Source organism: Melopsittacus undulatus, chromosome 2 (genome assembly GCF_012275295.1).
Source record: "Melopsittacus undulatus isolate bMelUnd1 chromosome 2, bMelUnd1.mat.Z, whole genome shotgun sequence".
NCBI lineage: Eukaryota > Metazoa > Chordata > Aves > Psittaciformes > Psittaculidae > Melopsittacus > Melopsittacus undulatus.
In genome coordinates this window covers 50,966,466-50,993,431 of record NC_047528.1, presented here as the reverse complement: position 1 = coordinate 50,993,431, position 26,966 = coordinate 50,966,466, and the positions used below count along the sequence as shown (strand labels likewise).

The 26,966-nt window shown below is 38.3% G+C and overlaps 1 protein-coding gene across 1 annotated transcript in view; it reads left to right on the top strand.

Moving 5' to 3' along the window:
- ABCC4 (ATP binding cassette subfamily C member 4 (PEL blood group)) overlaps positions 1–26,966 on the top strand; it is a 151,630-nt gene that overhangs the window by 52,695 nt on the left and 71,969 nt on the right. The window contains exons 17-19 of the mRNA XM_034072049.1: positions 90–127; positions 465–565; positions 3,749–3,895. Of these exons, the coding sequence (XP_033927940.1) occupies positions 90–127; positions 465–565; positions 3,749–3,895 (286 nt within the window). The remainder of the gene's footprint in view (positions 1–89; positions 128–464; positions 566–3,748; positions 3,896–26,966) is intronic.

The window sequence follows — 26,966 nt, the reverse complement described above, 5'->3', positions numbered from 1 at the left end:
CCAGAGAACATAAAAGAATAGCAAGGAAATTTAATTTTCTATTTTTTTTTCCATGTTGTTAAATGATTCTTGTACTTCTTTTACTCAAGGTGACATACGTGCTTCAGGACTGGTGGCTTTCTTACTGGTGAGTTGATGACAAGAACTGGTCAGTCAAATGCTGTTTGTCTAATAAAAATCAATGTTGTATAGGTGGTCTGTGTGTGTGTAATCTCTTTTAGGGAACTTCAGAGCATGCTTGATCGTTTTATGAACCTCACTCATTTTGTGTGTGTGGGGGGGGAATCTTAAATTTCATGCCTGTGATTGTTTCTGCTTATGGTGTGATGCATGATGGCATCTGTACATGGGATCTTTTGAACTCAAGATTTCAGCAGAGTTGAATCTAGAAACAGTTTAATGTACGCAGGAATATTTGCATCATATGATTTGATGATTCTTATCTTCTGTATGCATTTCCACAGGGCATATCATCAAGAAAAGTTGAATGTCACAACAAATGGAAATAATGGAGCAAATGAGACTGAATATCTAGACCTTAACTTTTATTTGGGAATTTATGCAGGTAATCTTATATGCATGTTTGCGTGTCTGAAGAACTATTTATTGTCTGACGTATCATAACAGTTTTGAGAGGTGTGAAGCAACGGCAGTGTGGGGAAGTGTGATTTCTAGCAGTACTGAGTAATGCTTTAACAGATCAGGAGCCCGAGTCTTGTTTCCTGACTAAATTAATTGGAATAGATAAGGGAAAAATCAAACAGAAGAAATAGGTTGAATGGAGACTGCTTTGTCTGGATTGTGGGAAGTAAACTTCGAACTGAGCATTCAGAAAGTTAGTCACTGTAAGGTTGTGGTTATTGTCTATACTAATAGGTCATTTGAGCTAAATCTTCAGTCATTATATGGATGGGCAAGAGGGATTAGAAATGGATCTTCATTCTGTGCTGTTCTAAAACTTGGCGTGGCTACATTCCTTTTGACATGCCATAGCAAAAGAACCAGTTTTTGAAAAGCATCCTAGATGGGTATGCAAAGCAGGATGTTAAAAAACATTTCAATATATTTCATGAGGTAGCCATATGCTTCTGAATATCCCAAAAAGGACATTGATCCTTGCATGCAGGCATCCAGACATCTTGAAATACTGCTCTGAAATGTAGTAAACATTGGCATAGAAAAAATTGTGTGTAAAGAAACATGCTGTCAGACTTTGCTGTTTAGCACTTCTGGTGATGTACAGTTTTGTATGGCATGGTAATTTCCTGATGGAGATGTAAATAATAGATCTGAGAAAACAGGTGGAATACCAGAAGTTTATGCATTGAATATATTCAGAAACATCTCTCATAGGTGAAAGGATAAGCGAAGAATATTTTTTGTTTGGTTTTGGTTTTTTTGTGGGGGGGGGGAATCCATGTGATCTAATTGCTTGACAGAAAACATTGTGCTTAGCCTGGGAAACAACAATTAAGGAGCCAAACAAACTTGGCTCTTATTTTCTCTGTGTAATGTCTTATTTCATGAGGTGTTCCAGTGGACTTCACAGTATGATTAACTGTGGCAGAGTTGGCTTTCTTTGGACATATAACCTGAAACACCTTATGGAAAGATTTGTCCTTTAAGGCAAACGTTGTTCTAGATAGCAGAACAGCAAAAGTTATCTTTAGATTGAAATGTTCAGGTGGCTTAGTGAGATATTTGCAGTAGTTGAACAGATAGCATTGACTTACCAGCACAGAATTGTAAGTGAAGTTGATAAAGTTATGAAAAGATAGTACATTTCATATGAAGTACATCAGAATCTAACTTACTTTTTTCTATAACCTCTGAAACTGTACAAAATAATTTCGTATTTTTATTTCTGATTATCAGTGTTTGGAAAAAGAAAAATGTCACAATAGTTAGATGAGATATGAGGAAGAAATTCCTTGCTGTGAAGGTGGTGAGACACTGGCACAGGCTGCCCAAGGAAGTTGTGGCTGCCCCATCCCTGGCAGTGTTCAAGGCCAGGTTGGATGGGTCTTTGAGCACCCTGCTGTAGTGGAAGGTGTCCCTGCCTGTGGCAAGGAGGTTGGAACTGGTTGATCTTTAAGATCCCTTCTGAACTATTCTGTGGTTCTGTAGTTCCTTATAGAACATTCTATAGTTCCTTATGAGTCCTTGTTATTTCTAAATGGCAAGGATTTAAAAGAGTAAAATTTCTGTTAATGGGAAACCTTGTCGGCCAGAACTGAGTGAGCACGCAGAGTGCTTGTCTTTCTCATGCTGAGATGGTAAACTTGTAAATGGGGAAAACAAAAACTTTCAGCATGAGACATACTGGATTAAGGACCTTGAAAATAGGTCCCATTCCTCCCCCTCTTCCCTAGCCACTAGGTCTTTTCAAGTGATTTGTTTGGTGACAGTCATGCCAGCAGCTTCCAATGGCTTCTAAGCCTGAGCAAAGTTGTTACAGAAATCTGGGCTTCTTGGGACATGCTCTGTTCCTCCCGTTGCTCCAACAGACTGCTGTTAGGTAGAAGCTCTGCTTAGTATCTCTTCTTCTCCTTTTTTATATGACTCAGCTTTTCTGTTGGGTACATGCAGTCATTCTTGGAAAAATTGTTTTCTTCTCCATGCCCCAGAATGTAGCATTCTGGACAAGGCAAACAAACTCTCATCCTTTTCTTAAAATCTGCACTGTGCAGAACATGGGCAATAAACTGCAGGCAGACAAAGGAAATATTGATACCTTTTCTTGTACCGTGGGAGGATATAGCAGTGAGCAGAATAACTGATTGCCTTAGCCATATCATATGATTTAAAACCTCACTCTTTCCCACTGCTACTATAGTTGTACCTGAATTGCATCCAGTTTTAACCTGTCCTTAGAATAGGTAATGTTAGGGTCTAACTTCAGGGTATCCTCAAGGCCTGAGCATCTGGGCTTGCAGTGCCTATGCTTAGTTTCTGGAGCAGATCACCTAAAGCCTTGGAAGCACTGCCAAATGTAAGGTTGACACCTTCACTGTTCACCTTCATCGACTAGGAATCTGGGGAGCCACACTGGAGATTACACACAGCAAACAGGGCAGCAGCAATCTCATCTTGTTTTCATCTTTTGCTCTATAGCACCCTTGTGTTATAAGTGGAGATGTGCCTACAAGAAAGACAAACAGTGTGCAGACTAATTCCCTAGAAGGGCTCTATTTCACATGGTATAAGTGATGCATCTTATACTGTGTTAAAGAAATACACATAATTTAAATGACTTGATGTGGCTTACAAGGGGAAGAATGGCATGAGTGGTTTGGGCTGATTGAGAGTAACTCAAGGTTGTCTCTAAATAGCCTTGTGTATATTACTTGGTTAATACCTGCTGGCAAGTGTTGAATCTTCACAGTGACCTCTGCAAGCCACAATTATACACAACGCTGTGAAATGAATTTCTTAGCAGAGCTCTTATGCAGAAGGTTTCAAAACAGATTTATTTCATGGGCTAATAGGCATTTCCTGCATTTCTGTAAAGTACCAATTCTGTCAAACTGAAAAGGAGAAATTGTTTCAGTGATATGATAGTAAGTGAAGCTAGAGTCAAATATAAGATATATATGTTCTGTGCTCAGTCTGAGTCCCTAGACTTAAGTTTGGATTCTTGCTATATACAGAAGTTGTCAAAATTTGTTTATAATTTTTTTTTTAATTCTTTTCCTTGTGAAAGATCCACGTTTTTATGTATGCTCTGTCCATCTTGTTCTCATTTCAGGTTTAACAGTGGCTACAATACTGTTTGGCATAATAAGAAGTCTTCTGGTCTTTCAAGTTCTTGTTAATTCTGGTCAGACCTTGCATAACAAAATGTTTCAATCCATTTTGAGAGCTCCTGTCTTGTTCTTTGACAGAAATCCTATAGGTAAGTATAATAGTAAAAAAATCCCTGAATATTTAATGTACCTCATTGATACTTTAACTATACAGTTTCTGGGCAGTTATTTTCTTACAGTACTTTTACACATTTGTGGGTTTGGTTTGGTTTTGTTTGTTGGGTTTTTTTTACTTCTTTTATTTAAAATCTTTAAATTTAACAATGCGGTCTTTTTAGAAGTCAGAATGTTGGCTGCTTGCTGATGGTTGATCTTACCTCTTCAAATACAGCCTACAGAAATATGAATTACCTGTGGCTTTGGTGTTATACATTGACCTGCCAGTTGCGTTGCTGCTCTGATTTAGTTACACGGCAGTGTCTTCTATATACTGAATATATATGCGTGTATTTTGTGGTGATGCCTTTCTTGTGTTTTTCCTTGAAAGCTTAACCTCAACTATTTTAAAAAATAACCTAACCGTAACCCTTTTAAAAAATAGTTGTAGGCATGTGTGCTATTTCAGTTTATAGAAACACTGTAGCTTACTATCCTTCTGGAATGCACAGAAACATGGAACATGCAAGTTAAAACTGCAATCCATATCCAATCCATACCCATATTAACAAATTTTCTTCTTTCAAAAGAAAAAAGAGAGAAGCTGGAGCAGGGTGAAGAAGGTGCTAGGTTGGGGTGGGTGGTACTGATTTACTAGCTAGTTTTACATGAGAAACAGAAATCTGGTGGTCTTCTCTCACTTAAAGAAAAGGAATGTAGGCTTGTTCTCATAGTTTCAGAAGCCATTGAATAATTGTAAGATCATATACTGTTTAATGATGTAAGATAGCGATGGCTTTATTGTTCAAAGAAATCAGTAACATTCTCAGGAAAAAAGTGCTCGTGGAGAAAAGATTCATGTTCGTAATATGGTGAATGAAACACGTATAGTTTCCCTTTAAAAAAACCCTTGAGAATCTAGAACTTCAGAAGTTTAAAGCTGTGTTATTTGGTCTGCTGGTACTATGAGTCTGCTGCAGTGTAAATTCAAGGCCACTGTAAAGCATTATAAGTGAAGCCATAAGCTCAAGAGACAGGTTAGCAAAGAGCTAGTGAGAGCACATGCATCAAAAGAAATCGTAGTACTGATGAGATTTGTTGTCAGATAGTCAGGGATTTTCCTCCTCTATCCCTTTATTTTTTGCATGTGTGTGTGCAGCATATGCAGTTACTGTATTTTTGAGAGAATGCATACTCATCTTGTAAGAATACCCATAAATCTGGCTCATCATAACAAACTACGAACTCCAGAGTAAACATCAGGGGCGATGTGGAGTAATAAATAGTAGGTTGCTTTGTAACATACTGTGAAGCTCAAATTAGCAGTGCTTTCTGAAAGTGACATTCATAAAACCTCCCTGTCACTGGTATTCATACGCTGTTGTGACTTACAGATGTGTTTCTGTTTATCAGCAGATATGTTATAATAGAAGATTAACTTCAGTGTGCATATATTTCTTGTCCTTCATCTTTCTTTTGATCATGGTAGCATGCAAAGGTACTGCTGTTCTGATCTATACATCTTTTGAAAAGGGAAAAGATGACATGCGAGATGGTGGTCTTGTTCAGCTCTGCAGCATGTAGCAGTTTTTAAATTCTGGTTTTAGCATCTGTGTTTCATCGTCTCCATTACACATGGTTTTACTGTGCATTTATCTCCTGGAACTTCAGATGCTATTTTTTTTTACTGGGGTGAAATTTTTTTAAGTAGAAGTATTTTTATTTTTTTCCCTATCTTAGTATGAAAGACATACTAAAAAGAAATTGAAATTATTAAAGGCTCTTTCTTTCTAGGGTTATTCTTGTAATAGTCAAGACAAAATATTAGTTGTTATATCTCATGTTTAGCAAAGCTGGTGTTGCAGTGTCAGATCTGTCATTTAAGCATCCAGCATGTTCTCAGTATTTGCATGAGATTTCTAAGACCTTAGCAGAAGCAGTTGCTGAACTGACTTAGGCTGTTTTATTTACCCCAGAATAATCAGCAATTTAGAAAATGGCATGGCGAGTATTTTGAACACACGGTGTTCCGTATCCCAAAGTTGAGGAAGGAAACTTCAATAAATAGCTATCCCAAGCTCTCAATAGTTCTTTTTGGGGAAGCAGGCTAATGAGCAGCATCAGGGAGTCGACATTAGGAAATGGAAATATGTGGTGAATCATGACATGTCTGTCAGCTCCCCGCAGTGAAGATCCAATCAGTCGTGGTGAATAAATGAGATGACTTATTTCTAAAAGAATTATGCTTTGTGAATCAGTTTAGGCATGAACCCAAGATCTCTCTTTACAGATTACATGAGCAATATATAGGGAGGGGAGGGTTGTAAAAGGAACAGTAACAAGCATTTTGCCCAGATGATACAAGAATTTGAATGTATTTTTGGAACCTGGATTATATAGCAGAGAAGAGGAATATGAGGACCCCTCTCCTTTCTCCCTTCCCACTCTAAAATACTTGTATGCACACAGATTTCAGTTTTCTGTAGTTTGGCACAGGTTTAAAAATAATTAGTATGTTTTGCATTAAGAACCTTATTAATAAATGACTGTCACTTAAGCACTTAACCTAAGCCTATTGATCTGATAATCCTGAGTGACTAAAGCTTACTGTGTCATTCAGCATTCAAAAAGAATGATCAGATATTTATGACTGAAACTCAAATCTTATCAGCAAACAACTATACAGTGTCACTTAAATGGCTGTAGTGAAAGCTAGATGGGAAGTTAGAGATGAAGTGGTTGTATTTTGGCTTTATCACATCTGACTTGTCTGTGTTGTTTATTTTTTGGAGTGTGGAATTTGACTCTCTTAACACTTCCTTTGCTCCTCTATCCATATGCAAGTAAGAGAATTGCATATATATCAAGGTATCTGTGAGGAGGAAAATGTGGATGTTTTCTGCTTCCTAGGGAATGCTTTATGTATTTCTGTTCAAGTGTCACTTGCAGCAATAAAAGAGTTGGTTCCTGTGCATATCTGGCACAAGAGGGCAGCATGACCTGTTTTATCCCAGTCTAGCATTACAACAGCTTGTTAGAAGCATAAGAAAATTTATCTGTTATGTTTTTAGAGGTGATATTTGAGGAATGAATTTTCAACCTCTCCATTGAGCAATAATAATATCATTCTGTTCAGTAGTCCTCATTATCTGCAAGTATAATATTTTCTCTTGATCTTTTTTACACAGTAAGCTTTTCAGCTTCATGTAATGTTGAGTTCAGGAACTTTGTTGGCCTTGTAATTAGGGTTATCTGACTTTTGGCCAATATAGAGTTTGATGCTTTGGTCCCGTCAAGGAGACCTTCTTCTATTATTATTGCTTTTAATTTCTCTTTCAAGATGTTTGTAAGATTTCAAAGCAAATTTGTTAGAAAGCTAGATAAAAGGGACTTCAGCAGCAATGACTTGAATTGGGAGTTCCCTGTTTTGAAATTAGTTTCTTCTTGATGGCTAGTTTTGACAAGCTTCAGGATTTGATTCAAGATTACTTGCTTAGCTTGTAAATGAAGTGTTATTTTCAGGGATCTGGGGACAGATTTCTTAGAGAAGGGATGCTAATGTGTAACTGCATTGCTTTCGGTAATGGTAGTTTTAGTGGAGATAGTGTGTAATTTTGAATTGCATTGAGTTTAGGAAACCGAACCCTGCTGCTGCTGTGTTGCTGGGTGCTGTGAGAGTGAATGAATGAGATGCATTAATTTGTTCAGATAAAATAGGAATCTTCCCCCTCCAGAGATCTGTCTAAAATTCAAATTGAACCCGAACCGCTACAGAAATGCATATGAAAATCTAGCTTTTCTTTTTTTGTATCTCTCCAAACTCTAGGTTCTGACAGTTCATAGAAGGAGGAGATAGATTTTGGCAGACATTACAGCATTTCTGGCCTTCCTAGAAACAGAAAGCGCTGAGTTGTGTCATGATTGTCCTCTATTTGTTAAATTAGCAGATTTTCTTTTGTTTTTCCCCACAAATGCTTCATGGAAGCATTAAATAAATATTGATCCCTTTGGGTGTTTACCTAGATTTTGAGATTTGTCCAGGTTATAAGGAGAAATATTTTCCTGTCTGGTAGCCAGTAATGACATGCTGAACTAGCTAATAGCAGTACATAAAAGCAAACTCCAAATATTAAAAGATAAAAATGTGAAAGAAAGCTGTTGTTATAATGAAGAGTTTGTTTTTCTTTAAGGCATAAGGATTTTAATTATGGTGTTCATAAATCAAGTGTTGAAATGCCTCTAATTTGACAGAGAAAGTTTCTTTATAGGATTCAAAGCATGTTCATCAATGCACAAGTGCCTATCTACATTTTATCTGACAGAAGCTTCAAATGGGCGATGTTGTTGAAGTGTTTAAACCATATAATATTTGCAACAAGTATGATATTTCAGCAGTCTGAAAATTACAATGCTGATAATGAGGTTGTTAAATTATACTCTATCAGTTGGATAGTGAGACTGCTCTAGTTAGTGTACATAAATGTATGCTTGTTCACACAAGTGATTCTGCTGAACAAGTAGCATGTTTAAACAAGAAATACTGGTCTTAAACCCTGTGATTTACAGTAGGTGGTGTTTTGGCATATCATGCAGTTAACAAGGCAAAGCTTCATGTTAAAATATTTTGTTTGTAGTCTCATTCATCACTGATATAAATATTCAGTAGTGATGCCAGAAAATGCATTGTATTCCTATTTGACTCAATGACTCAATTGCTTCCCTTTTTGTTTTGTTTTTGGAAACAAGATCTGTGCTCTCTTTTTGATGAAGTTTTCAGATACTTCCTTGTGGTCAAGGTGAATTCTGCAGGATTGTGAAAAACTATACCAGCTCTTTTGACAGGTTTCGTGTTCTCTTAAGCTAATACAAGAAAATATGTTGTCCTTAAAGCAGTAGAGGCTTTGTTTTTGACTGCCTGTGCCAAGCTCTAAAGCACATTCACGTGTGCGCAGGTTTGTTAGTTTGTGTTGAAAAGAAGTCCCTATAGGACAGCCTTTTGTTGTAAAATAAAAACACACATTCTCTCTTCTGTGTTGGTAATCACTTGCAGTTGTTGTTATTAAGATGGCAACACAATAGATTCCATCAATCATCGAGATCCTTAACAACCGCACAGCATTGTCAATATTATGTTTGGGTGTTTGAGTGGAGCAACTCCTCACTGAAGTAGGTGTGATAATTAAAACCTGTTAGGTTGCCCCATGTGTTTAAAAAAAAATACCCAAACTAAACCAGCTTTAATGTTTTTTTTTTCATGTAACAATGGCGATATGTGCTTTAAACCTTATCAGGCTGTGATTATTATATGATATTTTGTGGGAGTTGCTCATTTACTGTTTGTATTATCGTGGCTTTTGTTAAGAGTTTAAATAGTCTTATGCTTCCACATGTTTTATCACCATTATGATTCTGTCAGGAACCTTATAAAGTTGATTGCTATAGGAGTAGTCTTTAAAGTTAGTAAATAGTACTCTGGAGTTATGTTTACATTTATTATCTATTAGCATAACTCAATTCAACTCTATCCTATTTTTCTCAGCAATAATAATGGAATGAAACTTGGCCGTAAACTGATGAGACAAGCCTATTACATTTTCAGTTCACCGAGTCAGTGCTCACCCTATTTACGCTTAATACGTGAGATAAAATTAAAAGGTTTATGGAAAGGCTGTTTGTGGGAGGGGACAGGATATTATTTGATAGGGAAATAGCGTGAAGCTTGTACTGACAACCACTTCCAAGTGCAGTCCCCTGCCTTGCCGGCACAAGGTTTCGCGTCCCTTCTGAGAGATTTTCTATCTCCTTCACATTAATATCCCCTGGTGGGGAAAAGGGCCTGCTGTGAAACTCATTTCTGACCGTATGCTGACCTGCCCAGATACTGCAAAGTCTAGTTTTTTCATTTGCTAAAGCCACTGCAGAGAGAGCTGCCCCCACCGCACTTCAGCCAAGCAAAAAGGAGGCACGAAGCAGTTGACCAAGACAGAGAAACCTAATTAAAAGTACGGGCTTTAGAAGACTGCACAGAAGCTGTTCAGAGGCATATCTTCCCTTCAGGTGTAGAGGGAGAGTAAAAATTGAGTTATATTTTAGTCTTGCATAGATGGCAGACTTATTTTGATGAGATTTGTGGACGAAGAGGGAAGGAAATACTGTTTGGAGACACTTGAAAACAGAGGGAGAGACCGCAATAATATAAATGGAAAAACCGCAAGGGGCTTAAAGAGGGCCTAGCTGAGGCGATGCAGCTGAAAATAAGCTTTTGGAGATAATCCAAAATGGAAGAGTGTTTTTGGTTTTGATAATAACTATTTTAAATATATGGGGTTGGAGGGTCTTCTATTTCTAATCTGCTTAAAATTTGCTGGATGCTGTAGTGACTGTTGTGGATAGCTGGGGATTGGAGGTACCACATGGATAGGACCTCCTCTCTTGCTGTTCATGGATGCCTGTTCTGGGTGGGAAATGAGCGTTTATGAGAAATGCAGAAAAACTTAATCAAAACCCCACTTCTATTCCACCTTGGAACAAGGCAGAAGCATTTCCATGAGAAGTATTTTGAGGAAGAGCAGGGCAGGTGTAATGAATAGCCAGGTGGTGAGAGCATGTATGTGGAACATAGGGAAGGCCGCACAGATCTTCTCACTTCCTGATTTAATATGGGCCTTGAATATGTGGCTCCCCCATCCCAGGTGAAATCCTTTCACATCAGGCTCTTGGCAACTTTGGGTCCTTCCCTGTGCTGTAACCTTACATCGTGTGTGTGTCTCTTCTGGACACACAGACACAGTTGGACCACTGTGGTGTTTGCAGAAAAAGCAGCCCATTTTGGTGGTTTTGTGTGAGTTTTTTTTTAATCTAAATGGCTGTAATGGAAACAACATAAATACTATCACAGTGCAGACTCATTTCATTAGCACTGTTCTGCTGTATACTGCACAGAAATCTTTCTCCCAGATGATCCTAGGTAATTTGCACTGCAGCATCTGGGTGAATTAATTAGTCATTTATTTATTTATTTATTTAGATTGCCAGCATGTTGCAGATTATGCAACAACTGAAGATTAGTTTGTGCCTGTGGTGATCTTGGAGAGTGTTTGGAAACAAAAGGCACTTCTTGATCCAAAATTAAAATTTTAGCGTAGAAAAGAATGGATATTGTATGTGACTCTGCCTGTTCTGGCATTCCAGAATGAAAACCAAAGGATACAAATTAACAGGGAAGTGAAGGTATTGAATGGAGCTCAACTTTAGTGTGCTGCTCAGTTTGAAAAATACAAACTCTCACAGTTAATTACTAAGCTATTTGTGAATAGTACAGATCATACTTGCTTGCTTCCACCCTGTCGTCCCTAGGTGTTTCCTGGGTTTTTCTTGTCAGAATCAGTAGTTATTTTGTTAGATGCTTTCAGGTTTTGATTTCTGTTGTCATTTTATGCAAGGTAGTGTTACGTTTGGAGGAGAAGCCATTATGACAAACTGCATATGTTGACAGCTACCAGTCTGAAGAGAGCTTTACAAAGTGCTTTAAAATAGCATCAAGCATATAAACAACATTTTTCTTTATTAGTTACTGGACAATAGTCCTGTAATTTTAATAGGAGTATGTAATAGATGTTAATTATTACTTGTGACAATACCAGCCTCGAGGTAGCTAGCTTGAAACTGGAAACTGCAGGTTTGTGGAACTTTGTTATAATGGTCATTTAAATGATGTTGTTGAGAGCATTTGCCATAGCTTTTGATTGCAGCTTGAACAGAATATTTAGTTGTGGTCCCCAGTGAAAGGTTATGGAGTGAGGAGATTTCTGAAATGCCTGGGGATGCTGAGGCTGCTTCAGCTGTTACTCACCTAATACTGGATAGAAAATTGTATTACGGAGCCAGCAGGCGAAGCGAGCTGGCTGGTGTATGGGAGAAGCGTGTCAAAGTCTTCATTCTCAAGTGTTAGGTTCACAATAGCAGTGTATTGTATACTAAGGAAGTAGCTTTGGTTTTGTTGGACTTTTCACTGCTATAAAAATACTCATGAACAACTACTGACCTGCTTGCTTTCTAGTTGTAGTATCCTCTCATCCTTCCTTATTTGCTAGTTAAAAAACATAGGGTTCACTAATACTCCTCAATCTTGAGCTTTTATTACATGCTACTTATGCAACGTTTATGACATTCATAAGCTCAAAGGAAGTTTAAACTCCTCATAAGTTCATGGTTTTTGTCTTCTCTGGCAGGGTCCTTGTCAGTTTTCACCCACCATGTACCTGAATTTGTCCTCTGCTTTCTGTGTCTGGGTACTTTTCCATCTCTTCCAACCCCTTTACCCTGTCTTCTGCACACATCCTGCCCTTTTTCAAGCATAAATCTTCACTAGGCTATGTTAATGTTGAGGCACAGAGTGCAAAGTGATCTGAAGGTGCATGGAAAACTGAGAAGGTGAAGATTTGGATCATGGACATCAGTGCTGGCAATTACAAGGTATAATGGATGGAGGATAGACAGCTTAACTCAGTTTTCTTTTTATCAGATGTCATGAGTTCTCTGTGTGTGGTAAACCTGCTTTTTCTCAATGAAGTTATTGTCTGTTTAATATGCAAATGGTGCAATGCAGAATATTGCTTATTCGTGCGTAGGCAAGAAAAAGCCCTCTGCTTTGTGGTAAGCTTTCCTTCATTGGGAATACATGTTCCTTTGTCCCTGCGTTTATTAATTTCTCAGCATAATTTCGCGTTCTTCAGTTTGTATGTTCACAACCCCAAATACACATAATTCAGTTTAAATTTTCAGATAGTTTCCTACATCTGTTTTTAAGATGTCATAAGTAATTTCTCATACAGGAATACTGTTCCTGCCCCATCCTATCTAGGGCATGCCCAGAGGACAGTAGGTGGTTAGATGCTGAGGCATTTGCTCTGTGTTGGTTTGGTTTTTTTCCCCCTCTTTCCTTTTTAATATGAGCATTTAAAGCTGTAAATAAACTTTATACTAGCTCATTCATCTCTTCTTCCACTGCACTTATTTTATGTTTAGAAACTGTCATGTTAGTCTATAGAGAGAAGGTGGTGAATGTCTCACATAGTGAGATTTGGTTTAGAATGCTGAATGTTTTATATGCAGCGATCTTCTCATTACATGGGATAATGAACAGTTTCAGAAGTACTGTTGCTGTCTGTCACTGGTGTTTGCTTTCTCTTCCCTCCCACTGAAATAGGGGAATATATCCTTAATGCTAGGCAACTTAATGAAAAATCTTCTACTTTTGTTATGATCTGTAAGCATGAGTAAATCTGTGCATTGCCTAATGAGATAGGAGCTGAACTTTCTTTCCTTTTACAGAAGGAGAAACTAAAAGCAAACTGAAGTACTGGGGTTCCTAGGCCTGTTTTCAGACCAAATTTGCTGTATGGCATTTACTTGGTTTAGTTATTGTAAAGTACGAAGTACAAATGGCATCTTTGTTATGGTAAGATTATCCTTTCAGAAATAGAGGTTAAGGGTTCAGTGAGTAAAATAAACCATTTTCTGGCATATAATAATAGAACTTCTTCAAATCCATTATTATTTCTAGTTTGTAGCCATTTAGGATTCCACTTTGAAGAGTATTTATGTTGAGGAATGGCCAAGTAAAGATGGGTATTCATAAAGGTTAACATTAGCCTGGGTTTACCAGGTACATGATAGAGAGAAAGGCTCTTCCAGGGCATTACTGAGAGCACAATGTTAGGTTTTTGCTCTGAGTTTCATTGGGGAAGAGCTGTCTTTCCTACCAGCTACAGTGTAGGAGTTCAGGGTACCTAGCTGTCTGTGTAATTAAACATGGGTATCTTAAAATCTTTAGTGTTCCAAATTAACCACTAAACTAAGAGAAAGGAGTGAGCCATGATATTAAAATTTATTTTTACTTATACAAAACCACACACATGCATAGGAGAAGATCAGGTTTGAGACCATTGAAAGGACCTGAAGATGGACAAGTCCATGGGACCTGATGAGATGCATCCATGGTCCTGAGGGAAGTGGTGGATGAAGTGGCTAAGCCACTGTCCCATCATGTCCAGTGAAATTTCCCCTTTTCCAGTCTAATGACTGGAGAAGTCCCATTTCCAGTCTAATTACTGGAAATGAGGAAACATAACCTTCATTTCTAAAAGGGGGAAAAGGAAGACCCAGAGAGTGTCACCGTGTTGCTTGGCATGATCACGGAGCAGATACTTCTGGAAACTATGCTAAGGCACATAGAAAATAAGGAGATGATTGGTCATGGCCAACATGGCCTCACTAAATGCAAATCATACCTGACATATTTGGTGGCCTTCTATGTCAGGGTTACAGCCATGGTGGACAAGGGAAGAGGCACAGATGCCATGTACCAGGACTTGTGCAAGGCATTTGATGCTGTCCTGAATGATAGATATCCTTGTCTGGAGGGGCATGGATTTGTTGGGTGGACCACCTGGTGGATAAGGAATCAGCTGGATGGTTGCACTTAAACAGTTGTGGTCAAATGCTTGCATCCAAATGGAGACCAGTGATAAGTGATGTTCCTCAGGGGTTGGTATTGGGACCTGTGCTGTCTTTGTCAGTGACATGGACACTGAGATTGAGTGTGCTATCAGCAAGTATGCCAACAACACCATGCTGTTGTGCAGTCAACACACTGGGGGGAAGAAATACGACCCACAGGGACCTTTGACAGTCTTGAGGAGTGGGCCTGTGTGAACCTCATGAAGTTCGGTAAGGCCAAGTGCAAGGTCCTCCTGTGTGTGGGTCACGGCAATCCCAAGCACAAGTACAGGTTGTACAGAGAGTGGATTGAGAGCAGCTCTGAGCAGATGGACTCGGGGATGTTGGTTGACTTAAAGCTCATCATGACCAGGCAACAGGCACTTGCAGCCCAGAAAGACAACTGCATGCTGGGCTGCATCAAAAGAACTGTGAGCAGCAGGTCAAGGGAGGGGATTTCCCCCTCTGCTCTTCTCTGGTGAGACCTCACCTGCAGTGCTGTGTCCAGCTCTGGGGCCCTCAATGTAAGGATGTGGACCTGTTGGAGCAAGTCCAGAGGAGGCCCATGAAGATGTTCAGAGGGCTGGAGCACCTCTCCAATGAGTACAGGCTGAGAGAGCTGGGCTTGTTCAGCCTGGAGAAGAGAAGGCTGCATGGAGACCTTAGAGCAGCTTCCAGTACCTAAAGTTGCCTACAAGAAATTCAGAGAGGGGCTTTTTACAAAGGCATGTAATAACAGGGCAAGGGGGGATGGCTTTAAACTAGAGGAGGGTAGATTTAGATTAGGAAAAAAGTTCTTTACTGTGAGGTTGGTAAGACGCTGGCACAGGTTGCCCGGGGAAGCTGTGGCTGCCCCATTCCTGGCAGTGTTCAAGGCCAGGTTGGATGTGGCTTTGAGCATCCTGGTCTAGTGGAAGATATCCCTGCCTGTGACAGGGGCATTGGAAATAGATGATCTTTTAGGTCACTTTCAACCCAAACTATCCTATGTATTATTATATTATTCTTTCATTATTTTGATTCTATTCTATGATATAAAAATATATACTACAATACATATATATGTATTTTTTTTTAAACCCCATATGCTTTGCCTGATGTTAGTATAACACTTCTTCCTTTTTCCCTTTCCTTCATTCCCGCATCTTCTCTTAGAAGAACAATTCTGCTGCCCCCCAGTCTCAACAACTGTCCAGAACTAAACAACTACTGTTAGTCTTCCAGAATATTTGTGGTGTTTCCTGACTGAAAAATGGTAAAATGGTTTAAGGAAGAGTTAGTAAGCAGTTATCTTTAGTCAGTTGATGTTCTTTATGCTTGGAGAAAAAACGTATTTGATGCTCATTTAGGACAAAAAGTATCTGTGGAAACCTCTGCAGGTTGAAAGCGCCAGAACTGTGAAACATAGTTGGTTTTAGCTTTAGAATCTTTTTTTCTACTGAACTAACAACATAGTGGGAACATTTTGTCCCCAATATTTTCAACAGAAAACTAGTTACAGTAGACTTATTCTAATATTAAGAAATCTTATCTAAGAAGTGCTTTGAAAATAAAACCAAATTGCAGACAAAAAAATGCCTTGAGCTTTTTTGTAAAGCTGACAAGTTTTAATATTCCAAATATCTAGTGACAGTGATCTTTTTTCATAATCAAGCTTCAAGTATGATTTAATATTGAATTCAAACCCATTCACTAAATGCCACTTACATTTAAGCTCCTAAAAATCCCTAACAGAAAAATGGGAAAAACAATCCAAACACTTTTTTTTAAAATGGAGATAAGAAAAAATAAACTCTGCTGCACCTCAGTTTAATAACCAGTTTTGCTCAGACACTACCGAAGGCTTAAGAAACAGTGTTTAAAAGTGATTGTTCAGAAATAAGTGTTTCTCAAAGATTATGAAGGCTTATACAGTTGATTTTGTTCATCTGCTGAGTGTTTGAGTAGAAATGTCCAATCTGACACTTTCCAGAAATGTTTGCTTAAAAAGAAGAAACATTCCTGTGGAAAAATAGAATTTCATTAATTGATTTCCCATCTTAGCAATGCAATAAAGCAATATTAATATGTAATTCCAATAGGGACATGAACAGTTAGTGAAATGCAAAATCCCAAGTTTCTGAAATGGTCTGTTTTTAGCTTAAAATATAGTGCTGTGAGCACTGCTTAATTTGCTAATACCCCTGCTTCTGTTGTTTATGGTTCTTATGAGATACAAGTCATTCAAATGCTTTTGTGACTGCTTTTTTATTCATTATAAAGTAGGCATGGAAGAGTTTTGAATAGAAATCTTACGTATTTTTCAATTAAATGGGCAGCAGAAGAACAAGTTAGTATTATGGTTCCTGGAAAACCAGAAGAATATGTTCTGTCTTTGACTCCATGAGGAGTCAATACAAGAATATTATCACAGCCAGTGACTTACAGCACTGGAATAGAACAGAATTTGCAGACTCTTTGGGTTGTATCTGAATTCCTACAGAGTAAATGTGATTACTTTTAGCATGGAAGAAAAAGGCTTAGAAGGCCCTTTTCACAACTTATGTTTGGTGTACAGCAATGATTAATACTTGTCTTCCATGTCATCTTTAAAGGGATGGTGGTTCCTCATAATGGAGCTTCACCAGCAGGATAGACAAAGTATGCCGTTAGTGTAAGAGGAAGCACGATGGGTGTAACATTCGCTCCTTAGACCAAACTTGCCTCTTACTATGCGCGTTTCTGCTGTAATACCGAAGTAGTTCAGAGAGGAAGCAGAGGAAGGAAGGCAGTTATTTTAATTAGTGGATCTAGACTACCCTCAAAGGCTCTGATACTTCGATCTAATTCAGTCTTCTGATTTTCTGTTGATTCTTCCAAATGCTTCAGACTTACTCAGACAAAAGCCTCTTTCTTCACAATTGTCAAATTTCATTGAATTTCAAGTCTTGGTGATAGAGCTTAATTGTCAGCAAAATAAGTCTTGGTTTCTGTAAATTGTTTGATCCTCAATTGGTTTAGAAGTGACAATATACTTTCTTTTACAGGGTTTAGATATTGTTTCTATGTGGCATATGGAGCAAAGTTGGACCAACTAAAGAAATTATTTCAATTGTTTTCTGTCAGGAGGGCTTAGACAAAGAGCTTAGTCTCACATCCTTTAAAGTTCAAGCATCTGCCACTAGGGGCAAAAAATTATTTTCCTGTAGGCATTCATCTTTTATTGTAGATTTACTGTGCTGCTTCACTTGCTTGTTAATCTAATTTAAACCTCAGAGATGAGTCATACCTCCTCAGTGGGATTCACAGCTAGTTTAAATTCTCCGATGTCAGAAGTTTTCAGTTCTTCCAGGATCTCTTTTCTGAACTCAGTGGTCCTTTGGGTGTCTGAATGTACCAAGGAGGAGCAAATGTGACCCATGCAAGTGGTGACACTTTGGTGATACTGTTTTACTACATACCTCAGAGTTTTGTTTTTTTTTTTTTTCAATATTTATTTGGGGTTTTAGTTCAGGGAATTTGGGATGTCTTGACTTAGTTTAGGTTGTAATTGTACCAAGTGGTGCCTGTGAGGAGATTTCTGTAGGTATGAGGGTGGTACCCCACTGAAGTAAGGAACCTTCTGGAAGGTGAAATAGATCTCACCATATGGATCATGTGTTGTACTAGAGACTTTTGTGAGACCAGCACCTCCTATACCAACGGTGGTATGACAGTTTTCCAGAAAAACACATTTCAGTCTCCTTTCTTTGGAAAAAACAACCAACCAACCAGCCCCCCCATTGTCCAGAAGGCTCTACAACATATTAGAGTGATCCAAACACTTCAGCTTGTCATGACCTCTTCCTGAAAGCATGAACACTGCTTAGCTGACCACTAAGAACTTCAAGGATTGAACTTTCATATTTGGAATGTGAATTGCTATTTAAGGACTTCCATCCCAGAGTCAGTCAAGGACAGAATAGACATACAGAAAGTTAAGAGGCGTTGGAAATACCATTCAGCTGTGATGGAAAGTTTATTGGATGCTTTTCATATGCTTTTGAAAGTTAAGCTACATTTTAAAAACCAACAGAGCCAACATTTGTTCTTTAAGTATTGTATCTACAATGCTGATTGTTACTAATTAATACTCAATAATATTAGTAGTGGTAGGGCTATTGACACAATTTTGCGTTCAATGGTTGTTTTTTTTTTTGCTCGAAGTTACACTTTTGCTTTGTGTATTTTTAACAAGGTATCCACAAATGGATCCAGAATCGAGTCCTGTGCTTATGCTGTTTTGTGAAGAGGGAAGGAAAGCCACAATCTTTCCTCATTTAATTTCATTATTATATGTGTATTTTTCCATTTTAATCCTGAATGCTGTCTTATCAGAGATTTGGTTAATGCCTTTTTTTCACACAGAATAATGGCAGAGCAGTTGTTTTGAAACAGCCTTTCCCAAAATGTCTGGAACCAGATTATCATCAGTGATTATTTGCAAAATTTGTAGTGTTTATTCCAAAATTATAAATTGTGCTTTAGATCCATGAGAAGATTTTATAGATGTCTGTATATTGGATATGAATACCTGAAAGGTATGTATTTTTGTTATAGACTTTGCACTGCTCTTCTAGTTGTCCAGTTCCCTGCAGTCCTGGAACTTCCTTCATTCTGATCTGCCTGATGCAGTTTTAGCAGAGAAGCTGCTGGTTTAAAAAAAAACCCAAAACAACAACAAAAAAATTATGTTGAAAATGGATGTCAGAGAAAGATGAAAGCACAAATAGGTGAACTGTAAAGACTCGCAGTTCTGTAGTTAGAGGAGTGAAATACGCTCCTGTAAGAGTAGTTTAAAGCAAGGAGTAACTGAAATCCTCTGAATTGTTCTCTAAAGGCATGTCTCAATATATAGTTAGTCTTGCCTCATCTGTCTTAAGTATAATCTTGTAAACAACTTGTGAACAACTTACACTTGCATCAAACACGGCTGTGCAGTATGTGCTGGGTGCACTTTGCAATCTCCCTCCAGGCAACAGTGGCCTTTTGATTTCCACAGTTCTAATTTGGGAAATATTTCAGAACATGATCTCTCATTTGCTGTAAGAATTTCCCATGGTTTTCAATGTAAAGCACCCTTCCTGTGGCCTGTATGGCTCATGTGTAGTTATTGTAGTTCCACAATCTGGCTCTTTTTGTCCCTCTGTGTTTCCAAAACATTAATTCAGACACTCTTATGGTTGAAGTGTGGCAAGTGTTGCAGCCATCTTTTGTTCACCTTATGTTCTCACTTGCTTTATCCGAAACTCTTCTACGCTTCCCAGCCTGTGCCTCGTCACATCAGGCTTCATATCTTGGTTGTGTGTGCAATTACATTCTCTCCCCTTTTTCAAGTGTGCTTATTTGTATCCAGAACTTGTGTCTTTCTATGGTGAAAGGGAATGGAAGAAGCAATGTTGAAGGAAGAGGGAGGAGAGGAAGCGGGGAACGGATATGCAGTGAATGAATCAGAGGGTGAAAGAGAGGGCACGTGCAAGCAGCCAGTTTGCACAGGGCAAAAATTCAAGTCAATATGTACAAAGCTCTCTCGATATCCAAACATCCCAAGTTTGCCAACTTCTGCGACTGTTTCTACAAGCTAGCCTTTTGACAGTTCTGTCTTGCAGCTCCTCCCATGGGCCAGATGGAGAAGAGGCTTTTCCTTACGTTATGACCCCAGTATACTTTGAGGCAGTCTACCAAGAGGTGTTGGAAGGAGTGTGGCTTCATTTGAGCATTAGCCTTTTTCCCATGCAAAGCTTTTACTATTTCTGCACCTGGTAACTGGAGCTGTTGGCACATTCCTGTGTTTTTTCCTCCTTCCATCATCATTTTGCTGCCTTATCTCTCATGCTCACATCTTTGTAACTTCCTGCTCTCTGTACAGTAAAGTTCATCCACAAGCTGCCTCTTCCTCATCTTAAAATCATCTCTCAAGATACACCAGTATCATTGTAACCGCAGTATAACTATATGTTGTCAGTAGTTAAACATATGGGTGGAGAAACTCATTAATTCTGTGACCTCTTTGTTTTCCTGTACTTTAAAAAAAAAGGTAAAAAGGCACACATCTTGTCCTGCAACTTTCTGTTCCAACTTACTGCTGCTACATCTTCCCTTTGCTCATTGTTCCTTTTATAGTCAGTTGTCCTGGTTTCTCGTAACTAACACAGCAAACACTTCAGGGCAGAGCATGCTGCTGGCTACGTGATGGTACAGTGTGCATCCTAGTGAGGCTCTGCCTCGCACTTCAGATATATTAATCCACTTTGAGGTGTAATGAATATAACAAATGGCAGTGTTCTCAGGAGTCCCTGGTCATGGGCAGCACTTTCATATTTTTGCCTATTTATTTGTTTAGGAGTTCATAGTGCTGGACAGCTGTAAATCATAGCTTCGCAGTGATGTCTGTCTTTGAATTGAACAAAGACAAAATAGATTGTAAATTGTATTCACTTTTGCTTGAGTTCAGTGAACCCATTTTTTCCTACTGGCTCTGTGTGTTTGGGTTTTTTTTTCTGGTTACAGAAATGTGAAATGTTGCTGTTAACATACTTATCATTCCATGCTTCTTTCTTATTATTTAAAAGCCATGAAAATTAGGAAGTTACAGGGCTATGTTACATTTTTCTTTCATTTTAAGCAGTGTTTATATACTGTGTTTTTAAAATAATTTGACATACAGCATTCAGCTGTCAAAAAGTCTAGGGGTATGAATTTAAGGTATATCTCTGCATGAACATTAAAGGTTCTTTAGCTTCTATTTATACAGTATGAGAGCTTTAGTATGGTCAGCAGCTGCAGCTACTACTGTTTTTTGTTTTTGAGTTAAAGCTTTGTAATAGTTGCCCAGTAGAGGGGGTACAGTGAAATCAGATCCTGTGCAATGACTTTTAAAAATATTCAGCATTTAATAATTATTAAAATTTCTTTCTTTTAATGTACTGAATATAACACACAGTAGAGAAGAGGTCATATTTGGGTTTTTTTATCATTTAAATATATATTATACCCCACATTTCCACTTCAGTGTTGATAATTATAATTTCAATTGTAAAGAAGTTTACATTATAGTAGTATTCTTTTCCCCAGAAGCTGATGCCCCAAAAAAAATGTGTTGTCAGACTATATCTGGATTCTTTTGGATAGCTGTTCTTGCTAGAAGATAATACTTGGGATGTGGTTGCCTTCATCTTTTCTGAGACAAAGGATTGTTAGTTGTTTCTCAGACAAGATTTGCAAGTGGAATTTGGTGCCAGTCACAAAAGCGAAGAGGAGGTGAAGTCATTCCCCCTTATACCCTACAGCCCACTCTGCAGGGAAGGATCCATTCCAGGCCTTAAATCAGGAAAAAAAAAAATAAATAACAACAAGAAAAAGGGGGGTGGGGGGTGTTGAATCCAGCTATCCAGCTGTAGTTTCTCCCATGCTGGTTGCCGTAGCCTTCAGGCACACACTCATTTGCCTTCTTCCGGTGCCGTACTTACTTACTGATTCATCCAAAAGGCAAGCAGCAGAGACTGAAAGAGGCCTACCACAGAATTGCCTCTAGTAGAGCAATTAACACTTTCCTGGAGAGATGGGCGACCCGCATCCAGGGCATGATCAGTGACTGGTAAAAATAACACGTTGCCTTCCATCTCTGCCCAGCCTTCGCCTCTCATGTAACTGTCCTGGCCCATGGGCTTGTCCAAACCTTTGTAAACAATACAGCAGGTTTGCCAATAGCGTATTTTGCAAGCAAATGCTTTGATTATTTTCACAGCAAACTAAGAGATGCAGTTCTAATTTTGTGATGTTTATACTAGAATTTCTCATGAGTTCAGTAGTAATGGCATTTCGTAGGAGACAGGAAAAGTCCCCTCTGAAAATTATACAGTGTCATCCACTGGAAATTCTGGATAGCTAAAATTGTGTTGATGCAGCAGCTTTTTTTTTTATGGTATGACCAGTTAAAAAGGAAAAAGTATTCCAGGAATCATTCTATGGGTACATAATGAATGAACTTTAGAGAGTTCTCCTTGCCAAACAATTCACATTTTCCAGAAGAGAAGAGAAAGAAAAAGAAACTGAAGCTAAAGAAAGAGGAGTGATTGAACGAAAGGGGCATGCCAAGCAGAAGACAAGGGTTTACAAAGTCAGATGAAGACATGAAATGCCTCTGCTATTTGAGCTGCCCAGAGGCTTTATCCTCAGAATGGATGGGCTTAGGTAGAGGCCAGAAGTCTTGGCTTGGCTTTCACAGGAACAGTCTGTATAGAATTCCTTTTCATGGTTTCAGAAAAGGAAGAAAATCGATGGACTACATCAGAATCATGCTCTTCAGTGTGTAGGAGGAGATCTGAATATATATGATCAGTAAAATACGGGATAATAGTTGTTTTCTGAATGATAACTGCTTCAGCCAGATAGCAGTTTCAGCTGCAGAGCTCAGGAGGCAAAGCTTCATATTCAGTAATGTGCTATTTGGTTATTTTCGTCTTAGACTGGAGTGATGATTGAGTCTTTCTAACATCAAAAATAAAGAAGGTAAGAAAAATGTTAGAAGAAAATTAAGATTATTATTCAATGAGTTATTTGGTGAATTATCTTTAGGTGATAGACTGGTAAGAAAATCAGTAAATATGAGTGGATTTGCCAGAGCTGTGTGATATCCTGCCCCCCAGTATTTTCTGAAATACAGTATTTAAAGGCTATTCTGTATCTAGTCTTGATAATATAAATAGCACAGGAAAACTCCTTTTGCTGTTGGAAAAACCTTACAAGAAAGGTGACATATATATATTTTTGTTTTAATCCTTGTATTGAAGTAAAATTATAGATGCCCCCAAATCTGAATGTAGCTCTAAAAGATGGTTTTCTCCTCTCATGTAATAATTCCAGCAACAGAATACTCTTCAGGTAATACAGCCCATCCTGATTTGTAGTATTCAATTTAATTCATTGTTAGCCCCCCCTCCAGCAAAACAACGCTTGGGACGTATTTCCAATCCAAATCGGATTTATAGCAGAAAGGAGAACTAGACTGCACAAATGCTCTTTCAGAAGTGGGCATGTTTGTGGTTAAATAGTTTAGCAAAAAATGAAATTCATAATCTTGCTAGTAAAAGACCAATATGAGATTGTATTTCTTACTTACTATTCTATGTCTCTATTATAGTGATGCTTTGTATTGTGGTAAGGAGTTGAAGCAGGTAACTTTACATCTGGAATAGAAAAAGAAGGTGGTGTAAATCAACAGAAAAATCTGTACATAGTGTACAATTTGACAACTTTCTAAAGGCCAGTTGATAAGAAACTGCAAGTGGTTACTATTTTTTATTTATTTTTTCCCCTTCAGGAGGGGGAAGGGAGCCAGTGTGAACTCTTTATGTACCTCCTCCTTTGTATAAATACTTCTTTTCTTTGGTTCAGTTGCATTATGTGCCTTAAAATCTCTTTACAGCTTATGTTGTAGTATGCAGCAGAAATTAAGTTGTGATGTATTTTAGCACTGCATTACACTTGGTGGCTTGGTTTTAGTTTTTATTTGTTTCAGTATGTTTAAGTGTTTATTAAGCGCAGGATAACTTAAAATAGCTCCAGCGAATAAAAATTAGTTTGAAAAAACAGCAGAAAGGATAACTAGAGGTTAACTTCTGGAGTTGTTAGAGCTTTGTTCTGGCATCTTCATCACAGAATTACTTATCAAAGGTTTAATATTACTCCAGGGGTTGGGGAGGGGGCAGGTGTGTGTTTTCAGTGTCATTCTAATTATAAAGCAGAAAAGTAGCTTTGTACTCAGGTTATGGAGTAGAAAGTTGTTTTATAGCCAGGAGTTTGTTCTTCTGAATTATGCTAATTACTTACATTCACAATAAAGAAAAAAGACTGTGAATGTTAGTTATTAGGGTGGGAGGTAACATTGTGGACACCAGGAATTTGAAAGTTGCTAATGAATATCTCAGATCTATCGTGCTTCTGTGGAAGAGATCTTTTTGTTACCAAGTAGAATACAGCACCAAAGCTAAATTCTGTTTGCAAATTCTATTACAGCTGAAATCGTAGCCAATTTAGTTACTTGGTAATGATATATAATACAAAAAGCATTTACAATGCAGAAGGTATTTCAAGATTTCTCATGAAAGCAGTTTGAGAAAAAAGGAAAGCTATACTTCTTTTTTTTTTCCCCTCTCAATCAAGATGTTTTTCTTTGTGTGCTTCAGTTTTTAACAAAGGCTTTATATAATCCTTCCTATATTGTATCGTAAATGAGGAGATAAACTTTTGTTGGTGATAACTGGTGTTAATACATACACCCTTTTGAGCACACCCAGGGAAAAAAAAGACTAATCAACTGTACCACATAATTTAGCAAAGAGTTAAGTCAGCTTGCATGGAGGATTATCCTGTTTTGATTTTCTACAAGCAGGGTTAATTCGAATCATTAAAATAGGTGCCATAAAAATATGTGTGTTTCTAGTGGACTGTAAAGTTCAAGAAACAACTGTACAGTTAGGACCAATGTATTTGTGCTAGGTAATGTAGACAGTAGAGAGTTTACTAACATCAGTAGTAAAAATAGAAATTAATTTCCAAAGAAGCCTTTTTTCAGTTCTTATCATTGTCAGAGTTATCCTTCTTTCTTTAAACCCTACACTTAAAAATAAGATCAGACACAGTGTTCACATTTTCTTCTCATTCCCTAACTGTTTTCCTGTTTGACAGCATTTGTGTAAAAAGTCCTTTTCAAGTAGTAAATTAATGTGGATAGAAGGCATCCCACCTGAATTCATTACATGCTGGCAGTTTAGATAAATGGATATTATGATCTCAGCATATTTTTGCCAGCACCACTGTGCCCATTTGCAAATGTCTAAGGAAGCAATAATATTCCTGTCAGTTTCAGACGGCTAAGTTAAAAAAACCAGGGTAGATTTTCTTATTTATATTTATAGGATGCCTGTGGGGAAGACAGTAATGCTGTATATGGCAGTTTGTGTGGACTTGTGGTGCTAAACATATATTAAAAAAAGATAACAGACCTATTGACATTTCTTTGTAGAAACATGGAAGAAAAGCCAGAATAGATCAGTAATTGACAGCTATGCAAGAGATGCATTTCCAGATTTCTTTCTGAATAAATATTTCACAAACTACAATTCCTTTCAAAGTTGGTAATCCATCTTTAATTATTTTGTTGATTTCATAGTTGTATTTTACAAGGTTGATGTAATGTCTGCTTCCTGCCAACATTTGATATGGACAATCCACTTTGTTGCTGCTTTGATGAAATAGAAGGCTGCTTGTAGTTGCAGCACTTTTTCCTTTTTTCTATTTTTTTTCAGTATATGTGTGTGAACTGAGCACGGCTGAAGACTTATCAGTTACTGAATGCCATAGCTTAACAGCACAATGTGTGGGGAGCTGTCAATTTATACCACTGAGAGAATGGGAAACATATTTTAGTGTAGTTAAATTGATGGGCATGTAAACGTTCCCAGTTCTGTGTGGCTATTTCTTTTATTCCTACCTTTGAGTATGCTTGTACCACCACATACATGCTTCTGAGCATTATTTTACTACTGTGTGTGCATTTAAAATGTGTTTGGTTTAATAAACTGTAATTCAGAGTGCTAAATTACATGCCCCATCCCTGGAAGTGTTCTAGGCCAGCCTGGATGGGGCTTTGGGCAGCAACCATGTAGGGGGTTAGAACTAGGTGATCTTTAAGGTCCCTTCCAACCCAACTATTCTATGATTCTATTCTGTTCTGTGATTTCTCTCTTTCAGGTAAGTTAATACCTCTGCATATATGCAAAGTAAGGTCTGTTGTAACACATCTCCCTAGGATGGGATGCGGTGATGGCACCATGCTGCTGTGGCCACCTTTGTGCTGATGCTGTGCCTCCATCATGCAGGTTGTACCTCGGTGCGTGGTGTTGGCAGAGTGTGGTGCCCTGGGTGCCTTTCCTCCTTGCCGAGTAAAGTAGGTGGCCATGAGGTGTGTGCTTTTGACTAACTTAACATGAAGCCCTCTAAATTAGAAGAGCATCTCTGTGGCATGACTGCCTTCAAGAAAGTCTGCAATCCCAGTTGGGGTTGCTTACATGTATGACTGACTACCTTCTTGAATTGATTCCTAGGAGTACAAGTAGCTTTCAGATGGGTTTCTGTAGGTTTGCAGCAAGGGGTGGAAGATCACAGAACTGTTAGGGCTGGAAGGAACCCCCCTGCCAAAGCAGGGCCACCTAGAACAGGTTATACAGGAACACGTCCAGGCGGGTTTTGAATGTCTTCAGAGAGGGAGACTCCACAACCCTCCTGGCAGCCTGTTACAGTGCTCTGCCACCCTTAATGTAAAGTTGTGCTTCCTTATTTTGGGATGTAACTTCTTGTGTTTTAGTTTATGGCCATTGCTCCTCAATCTGTTGCTGGGCACCACTGAAAAGAGTCTGGCACCATCCTCCTGGCACCCACCTCTGAGTGGCACGTTAATGAGATCATCGTATTTAATTTATTACCCTTCCTTCATGGAGGCTGGGGAGTGTTCCTGGCTTCACTGTTGCAGAGTAGGTAGGGAGA